The sequence below is a fragment of the Sinocyclocheilus rhinocerous genome, unplaced genomic scaffold, assembly GCF_001515625.1.
Source record: "Sinocyclocheilus rhinocerous isolate Xijiao unplaced genomic scaffold, SAMN03320098_v1.1 scaffold313, whole genome shotgun sequence".
NCBI classification, from domain to species: domain Eukaryota; kingdom Metazoa; phylum Chordata; class Actinopteri; order Cypriniformes; family Cyprinidae; genus Sinocyclocheilus; species Sinocyclocheilus rhinocerous.
In genome coordinates this window covers 403,190-411,903 of record NW_015627539.1, presented here as the reverse complement: position 1 = coordinate 411,903, position 8,714 = coordinate 403,190, and the positions used below count along the sequence as shown (strand labels likewise).

The 8,714-nt window shown below is 38.9% G+C and overlaps 2 protein-coding genes and 1 long non-coding RNA gene across 3 annotated transcripts in view; 1 reads left to right on the top strand and 2 right to left on the bottom strand.

The window, feature by feature from the left end:
- The window catches only part of LOC107729606 (Na(+)/H(+) exchange regulatory cofactor NHE-RF2-like), a 20,253-nt gene extending 18,525 nt beyond the window's left edge, over positions 1–1,728 (bottom strand). The window contains exon 1 of the mRNA XM_016540231.1: positions 1,354–1,728. Within this exon, the coding sequence (XP_016395717.1) occupies positions 1,354–1,587 (234 nt within the window). The 5' untranslated portion in view covers positions 1,588–1,728. The remainder of the gene's footprint in view (positions 1–1,353) is intronic.
- A 2,869-nt stretch (positions 1,729–4,597) lies between these two features.
- Positions 4,598–5,364, bottom strand: LOC107729599 (uncharacterized). Its single transcript, XR_001638598.1, has 3 exons — positions 5,310–5,364; positions 4,971–5,092; positions 4,598–4,671 (listed from the first exon to the last, which is right to left on the bottom strand). It is a non-coding gene; the product is annotated as an uncharacterized LOC107729599 (long non-coding RNA).
- Positions 5,365–5,494: 130 nt separating this feature from the next.
- Positions 5,495–8,714, top strand: part of LOC107729879 (tuberin-like) — a 24,150-nt gene continuing 20,930 nt past the window's right edge. The window contains exons 1-8 of the mRNA XM_016540607.1: positions 5,495–5,597; positions 5,687–5,773; positions 6,231–6,341; positions 6,426–6,573; positions 6,976–7,093; positions 8,093–8,141; positions 8,235–8,360; positions 8,467–8,540. Coding sequence (XP_016396093.1) covers positions 5,511–5,597; positions 5,687–5,773; positions 6,231–6,341; positions 6,426–6,573; positions 6,976–7,093; positions 8,093–8,141; positions 8,235–8,360; positions 8,467–8,540 — 800 coding nt within the window. The 5' untranslated portion in view covers positions 5,495–5,510. The remainder of the gene's footprint in view (positions 5,598–5,686; positions 5,774–6,230; positions 6,342–6,425; positions 6,574–6,975; positions 7,094–8,092; positions 8,142–8,234; positions 8,361–8,466; positions 8,541–8,714) is intronic.

Below are 8,714 nucleotides of genomic sequence, written 5' to 3'. Positions count from 1 at the left end.
AATATTTAATTATTATAATACTGATTTCTTGGTAGAAATAACATCAAAAGTGCAAAAAGTTAATCAGAAATATTCATTTACACACAAACTGACCACCAAACGCAACTTTCAGACGCCATCTTTATTTTTTAGCTCAACCGTCATGGTATGGAACGCAGAGGATTGTGGGATATCAAAGGCAGCGAAGGATACATCTATGCTGCCTTCAAAATTCGATCAGAAGAAGGTACCTCCGGAGACAGGAAGTAAAGCAGAATTTGGATTCGGACGTGCCTTGATGCCTTCCTGCCTTGGAATGCTGCCTCCGAAGGCAGCATTTTAGAGTTTTCGGATGCAGCCATCGAGTCCTGACTCAGTCCTGATTCTCGTTCAAACTCACGTATCAGGACAGGACCTCAGGACTCCTGAGGTCCTGGCTCCTGATAAGTGAGTTTGTTTGAACGAGAATGCACGCGTTGTCGTTAATGCTTAGACGGACATTATGTGAAAATGTGGACAGTGCCAAAATAAAGGTGTCTATTTATACTACAGATATCGATATTTTATGCGTGGCATCGATGCATCGTATCGTCAGACATCGTATCGATGTATCGATCCATATCGATGAATCGTTACACCCTTAGTAGGCTATACGTGACCGGTCAGTTGCGTGAACGAAAAGTTTATTGCGGAATGCAAAAATTTTGCATGCAAAGTTTATCAGGGGAACGCAAAAGATTTGCACGTGACTCAAAAGTTTATCAGGGGAACGCAAAAGTTTTCAAGCGCGATCATGCAAAGATTAAAGGCAGGGTATGTGAGTTTTCAAAAACACTTTAGAAAACTGATTCGGGCCGAATCGCAAAACAAACTTGTAGCCAATCAGCAATAAGGGGCGTGTCTACTCGTGATGTGGAGGAGAGAGCTTTCAGTGCATGGGACGGACATTAGCCGAGTCGAGCGACAGAGAGGGCGGATAAAAAAACAAAAGAGGAAAACGTCTGCGGAACGATAAGGCAAGAAGTAGGACCCGTGTAAATATCGGATCAGCTTTCCAGCGCTGGAGAGAACTCAAGGAGCGGAGGCCTGCGATCGGACTTTTTTCTCTGGTGCTGTTTTGTGGTGTTAGTAAATTCACCACTTAATTTTGAGTTAAAATATGTTGTTGTAACTTGCGTTACTGAGATTGTAACGAGTAATAATATTACCCAAATTTGATTAGTAATGCGTTATATTACTGCGTTACAGCAAAAAGTAATATACTACTGTAATATTATTACTTTTGTAATGCGTTACTCCCAACACTGGTTGTGAGACACATCCCTGTCTGTGTCCCATGTTGAAGTGGTCCAACAGGTTCTCCTCTCTCATTACCTGCTGATGCGTCTCTCCATCCACGTTCTCTCCGTTCACCTCCACCACCCGGTCGCCGGACCTGAGACCGGACAGGTCCGCGGTGGAGCCCGGCTCTATCATGCGGATGAGCTGCGCTCCTCGGTTGCGTTCGCCGTGCAGATGAAATCCGTAGCCGCGGTCTCCTTTAGTCAAATAACAGAGCCGTGGACGGAGCTCCCGCTCCAGAATCTCCCTCTCCAGAGTGTTCGCCATATCCAGCTGCAGCCGTGTGCAATCGCAACATAAATATAGCCTGCTCTATACTATCGTGAGCTTTATTAAAGTTTTTGAGGATGCATTATTCCACATGCCGAGTCTGCAGGCGTTGTTTCTTAGTCATTTAATAGTAAGAGAATAAACGTAATGTAACATACAAACGGTGCAAAATAAAAAAAAATGTCAGTAATAGTGTGGCTCTGAGATCAGTATCTGAGCACGGAATGCATCAGTGTGCGAGTGCGAGAACGGAACAGGTGGAAGAGGACCGGAGGAACTGTAAAGTGTGTGTGTGTGTGTGTGTGTGTGTGTGCGAGAGAGAGAGGATTGGAGAGATCAGATGTTGGATAAGTCACAGATATCCACGCGGAACTCTTCCTCTTCACGTGTGTTTTATAGACAGATCTGGGATCAGCTCATCTAACCCACACGGATTCAATAACACAAACACGACTGACCTGAGCAGTGATGATCGACTATATCACCCACTGCATTTAAAACAGGCCAGATCGCCCACCCGTTCAACTGCAAACCTGCAACACACTAAAACACAACAATTAAACCATTCAGCTGGAAAACAGTAAAAATACAATGAGTACAATTAATGCATAATGCTAAATGTACTGTAATCTGATCAGAGACTCTGTGATCTGGTGCTTTTCTCATATTTATAAAAGTCTTGCGCAAGTAAACACGGATTTTATAGGTGAAGTAATTACATTTTTTTTGGCCGTTCTGCCCTCTGGTGTTGACAAAAAACAGTCCAGGCTTGAATTAAATCAAGGCTGTTTTCAAAATAAAACAGCATGAGAATACTGCCCAGAAAAAAATGTTAATCCCCCAAAATATTAAGCAGCAAAAACTGCTGATAAAAATCATAAATGTTTCTTGAGCAGCAAATCAGCATATTATAATGATTTCTGAAGGATCATGTGACACTGAAGACTGGAGTAATGATGCTGAAAATTCAGCTCTGATCACAGGAATAAATGACATTTTAACCTATATTAAATTTAAAATAATTAACAAACCCACACACTATCAATACTTGCTAATTCTTAAACTTTATTAAACGCAACGTTTCGGTCCACTGACCTTCATCTGAAACAGTTTGCTGCTCGAGCATCACAGATTTACAAGTTACTCAAACAAAAATCACTGTGGAATGAATGAAGGGGCGACGTGAACATTTTTATGGTTTCTCACAGCTTGAGTATATTAAGACTAGTTTATTCACTATATGCTTTACACATATAAAACATCCAGGTTTCACATCATTACTGGGTGCTTTAATAATAATATAATTGTGTATACGTCACATCATTGTGTGATTATGTAAACAAACTGGTGAATCAGTTATTTGAACCAGAAACGAACGGTCCGAAAGAAAACAATCGCATTTCGCTGTTTGCATGAGGCTCTGGATTGCACAGACGGATCGTTTCACTTCATAAGACCTCAATATATCGTATCGATTGCTTGAACGAGTTCATCCAAAACGAACTGTTCGAAAGAACCGATTCGCGGAAAAGAGTCAGACTCGTCAGTTTCATAAGCGATTATCGCGTGTAGTTTCTTAACACCGCCAGCGCTTGTAAAGCGAACGTGCGCTCGCGGCTCTTAGAACTACAATTCCCTGCAGTCAGTGGTCACGTGACGTGTTTTTGTAGGAAGTGCATGCCCGTGTGTTAAGCATGAATTCCGGGGGGCAGTAAAGGGGGCTGGTGAGAGCAGAGGCGCTTCTGTTGGCTGAGCCACTGCGTGACAAATAAATGCATAAATCGGGAGCGATTCAGTTTTATCTTTTAGTTATATGTTCTCGATATCATCCCACCTCCATCATCCGCAGACGGTAAATTAACAGTGTGTTTGTTTGTTGCATTGGCATGTTGTTTATGGATTGATACTGGTTTATTTATTTATTTATGTCTTGTTTATTTGACCACATCGGAGATATACGTGTATTTACACGGTTTATTTGGCGTGTTTATTTTCAGGTATTGTCTCTGTCACAGTCAATTGGTGCATTTTTAAATGCAGGCTTTTTGTGCATGGGCTGAACTGAAGTGGACTGTCACGAGGTGTCAGACGTTTGACTAATGTGCAATGTTTTCATGTCGAAAGAGACGATATATCAGTGAAATGGATTGTTATTTATGCTACAAATGAGTTATGGTTTAGTAGAAGTGTTTTGAGGTCTTGAGGAGCTGAGGTGCTTAAATCTCCTGAGGTACTAGAAATGACATGCCACAGAGAGACCCCAAAAATACATATGAAAGACTGGTTAAAGAAGGAGTTGTCAATCTTTTCTGACCCAGGGACCCACTACCAGACATTCAGGGGCCCTGGGACCCTCAATATATGTGTAATCTTTCTTTAATTACGTGAGAAATATTATAACATTAAATGTCAAAATAATAAAAAAGACATATTTGTAGGTAGAATATTTAAAATAGAATAAATAGAATATTTTAAAACATACTGAATTTATGATTTATTTGTAATTTTTTAAGATACATCAAAAAAGCAGAAAAAACAGGGGTAGGGAAAAAGTTTGAAAAAAAGAAAGGAAAAAAAACCCAGTAAGCTTATTATAAAAATAATAGCAGAATATATTTTTTTAAAATGTGAAAAAATATAGTAAGCAGAATTTTTTTTAAATTATTTTTTAAATCATTTTATATGTATATTATTTTAGATAATTCTAAAATTATTTTAATTCTAGATCTAAAAATATAAAATAGAAATAAAAAAATATATATATTTAAAATATTTTTTACAATTTTCTTTTTTAGTTCAGATCAGCCTACAGACACTCTTTTGTGCTTTTTTTGGATCTCCAGCTGCAGGAGGTTTGAAGTATCTCTCATTCTCTCATTCAGGGTCTCTCGCAGGAGTGAAGATGAATAAACAGCCCAGTAAAGAGTCTCTGCGGGACCGGGTCAAGGGGATGTTTGGCCTCGGTCCGACTCGGCCTCACAGCAAACAGACCGAGAGCAAACCGTCAAGACCCTCCAACGTGTCTCCGCCAAACTCCTGCTGGATCAGAGCCGTGGCATGTTTGATGTACTTCACCTTTGTCTGAGAAGAAGTTTGTGAGTTTTTGATTGTTAAAATCTGTTGCTCTGATTATATAAACATATATTTGAACTTGATACGTTTGGACTTGATCTGCTTCTTTTTTCACTTTTGTGGTTGTGTTATTGCAACTTGACAAAGTCTCTGTACAAAATAAAATACTATTAAATAGTAATAATAATAATAATAATAATAATATTAAAAACATACATTATATAAAAATAAATAATTATAGAAAATGATTAGAAATTACATAAAATATTTTTTAATAAATGTAGTTTCACCTGTGTAGTTAGTCTCACCTGCAGGAGTTTCTGCATGTGTTTGCAATGGAGCAACTGAAATGCTCTGCTCGTGAACTTCTGCTTTCACTTTTGGAGGACCATCTTCTGATCTGAGCCCTTGAGCCATTCTGGATCTCAATCTGCGAATTCCTCCTTTATTTACATCACTTTTCACCATAGTTTCAGTCGCACAAGTGTCTAATACAGCTATTGATTCGGTGAAATATGGAGAGTTCATTCTTACAGTCAAACGAATGAATATATTTAAACACACAAATTCCAGACTGGCGCCAACATTAGATGACATTACCTGACTTAATGTCACAAATATAACCTCAGTTTTTGCTAAAAACAAACCTTTTGGACACAACATCCCTATCCATGCTGTCGATAACGATGTCCCACTCCTGAATGAATCATTCTTTTGAGCCGGATCTTTTCAATGAATTGTCTGAATAGCAGTGAACGGATCCCACGAATCACTGAATCGATTGCTTGAACGAGTTCATCCAAAACGAACTGTTCGAAAGAACCGATCTGCGGGACCGGGTCAAGGGGATGTTTGGCCTCGGTCCGACTCGGCCTCACAGCAAACAGACCGAGAGCAAACCGTCAGAGTTCATCATCACGCTGGACATCCTGATGGTCAGAAACACTCCAATAATCATTCACACCGTCTACACTTCTCCACGACCTTGTGTTTCTCATGTATTCCCTCTCTCTCTATCGTTCAGGAGCTCACTCCAGAGTACGGCCTCCACCACCGGATCAGAGTCATCAACCACGTGTGCGATCTCGCCAAATCCAAGAAGTTTGAGGAGGTGAGGAGCATCTGCCTGCTCATATATGTGACCCAGTCATAAGTTTTGAATAAATAAATAAGCTTTCCACTGATGTGTGGTTTGTTAGGAAAGGACAATATTTGGCCGAGATGCAACTATTTGAAAATCTGGAATCTGAGGGTGCAAAAAAATCTAAATATTGAGAAAATCGCCTTTAAAGTTGTCGAAATGAAGTTCTTAGCAATGCATATTACTAATCAAAAATAAAGTTTTGATATATTTACGGTAGGAAATTTACAAAATATCTTCATGGAACATGATCTTTACTTAATATCCTAATGATTTTTGGCATAAAAGAAAAATCTATCATTTTGACCCATACAATGTATTGTTGGCTATTGCTACAAATATACCCTAGCGACTTAAGACTGGTTTTGTGATCCAGGATCACATATGAGTAGATGAGCAGATCTACAGTGTGTTGTGTGTGTTTCAGCATGCGGTGGAGGCCGTGTGGAAGGCTGTGGAGGACATGATGCAGCCTGAACAGCCGCCTGAAGCCCATCATGCAGTGCTGGTGCTGCTGAGAGCCATTATACAGGGACAGGTGCACATTTTGAACTCCTTGTGAAACACAGTGCAGTGTGGCGGCAAACACCACTCACGTTTCCCTCATGATCTTCTTATGCAGGGTGAGCGCTTGGGTCCGCTCAGAGCCTACTTCTTCAAGATCATTCTGGACTATCAGCCCTCTAATGAAGATCTGGCCGAGAGACTGGAGGTGTTCAAGTCCCTCACGGAGAACGGGAAAGACATCACCTACCTAGAGGAGGAGATCGGTACGGTTCACGCATGCTTTGATTCATCCTGGTGTTCTTAAAGAGATAGCACACCTAAAAAGGGAAATACTGTCATCATTTACTCGCCCTCATGTCATTCCAAACCTTTATGAGTTTCTCTCTTTTCTAAGCACAAAATAATACATTTTGAAGAGTGTTAGGAAACAAACAGTTGTCGGTAGCCATTGACTTCCATTGTATGGAAAAAAAATACTATGGAAGTCAGTGGCTAGCTGTTTGGTTTTCAGCATTCTTCAGAATATCTCCTTTTGTGTTCAAGAGAAGAAAGAAGCTAATTTACAGCTCACCTGTATGACTTTCGTTCTCCAAGATATTTAACGGATGTATAAATGGTTTGTGTAGCATCATATGCAGATTGTAATACGTGTTTGTATGTGTCAGCTCGGTTTGTTCTGCTGTGGATGGACATCGGTCTGTCATCAGATTTCCTGCATGTGCTCGTGAACTTGGTCAAATTCAACTCCTGCTACCTGGATGAGAACGTCTCCCTCATGGTCCAGTAAGAAAACACACTCGCATTTCTCATTAGCTTTTGAAAGCTTCTGCTTAAATGCTTGAATATTGACTTGTAGACAGGTATACACTACCGGTCAAAAGTTTGGGATCAGAATGATTTTTAATGTTTTTTACAGGAGTTTCTTATGCTCATCAAGGCTGCATTTATTTGATTAAAAATATAGGAACAGAAATAAATTACATTCTAAAGGATATTAAAATAGAAACTATTATTTTATATTGTAATAACATTTTGCAAGATTACAGTTTTTTTTCTGTGTTTTTGATCAAATAAATGCAGCCTTGATGAGCATAAGAGACTTCTTTAAAAAACATTACAAGTCTTACTGATCCCAAACGTTTGAACGGTAGTGTACACTGCAGTTCAGAAGTATGGGGTCTGTTTTTAGATTGTGTTTTTTGAAAGAATTAATACTTTTACTCAGCAATGATGCATTAAATTTATCAAAAGTGTCAGTAAAGACATTTATAATGTTACAAAAGATTTCGGTTTCAAATAAATGCTGTTCATTTGAACTCTTTATGCATCAAAGAATCCTGAGAAATTGTATCACAGTTTCCACAAAAATATTCAGCAGCACAACTGTTTTCAACATTGATAATAATAGAAATATTTCTTGAGCACAAATCAGCATATTAGAATGATTTCTGAAGGATCGTGTGACACTGAAGACTGGAGAAATGATGCTGAAAATTCAGCTTTACATCACAGAAATAAATTATTTTTAAAGTATTTTGAAGTAGAATAATATGTAACAATATTAGTGTTTTTACTGTATTTTTAAACAAATTAATGCAGCCTCTGTGAGCATAAGAGACTTCTTTCAAAAACTTACTGACCCCAAACTTTTGAATGCTGGTGTAAATTTGTCTATATATGAATTTCTTTTTATTTAAAAAAATTGGTTCGGTCAAAATAGTGAAGGAAAAGGACATATAAGAGTTTTCCCATGCACTAACTTCATTGATTTGTTTCTCACAGGAAAATCTGCCTTCTGTGTAACCGGACGACTTCCTCCACAGATATCGAGGTAAAAAAAAGTGGTGTTTGACTCAGTCTTTCCGGATTATGATAAAAGCAGTGATAGCTGAATCTGTTTATCCGTGTGTGTGTGTGTGTGTAGGTTGCGCTGCAGGTGTTAGACGCGGTGGTGTGTTATAACTGCCTGCCCTCCGACTCTCTGACGGTGTTCATCATCACACTGTGCCGAACCGTTAACGTGAAGGAGTTCTGTGAATCCTGCTGGAAGGTACACAGAGAAGTATTCAGCCGAGTTTAATATTTCACATTTATGGTGCGGTTCATAAGCATGCTTTGACCTCTCTGTTGTTGTTTTTGTCTGGTTGTGTGTCTAGTTGATGCGTAAAGTGCTGGGAACTCACCTGGGTCACAGTGCCATATACACCATGTGCCGTATCATGGAGGAGAGGTACACACTGACTTATAACGACAGAAGACAGATTTGTGATTGGTTAGAGAGTCAATAGGCTATAAATATAATAATAATAATAATAATAACAGTAGGTATATACTTGAAAAAAATACAAATATTTGTTAAATAAAAACATTTAAGCTTTTATATAAGGTAGATTTTCATTAGTAT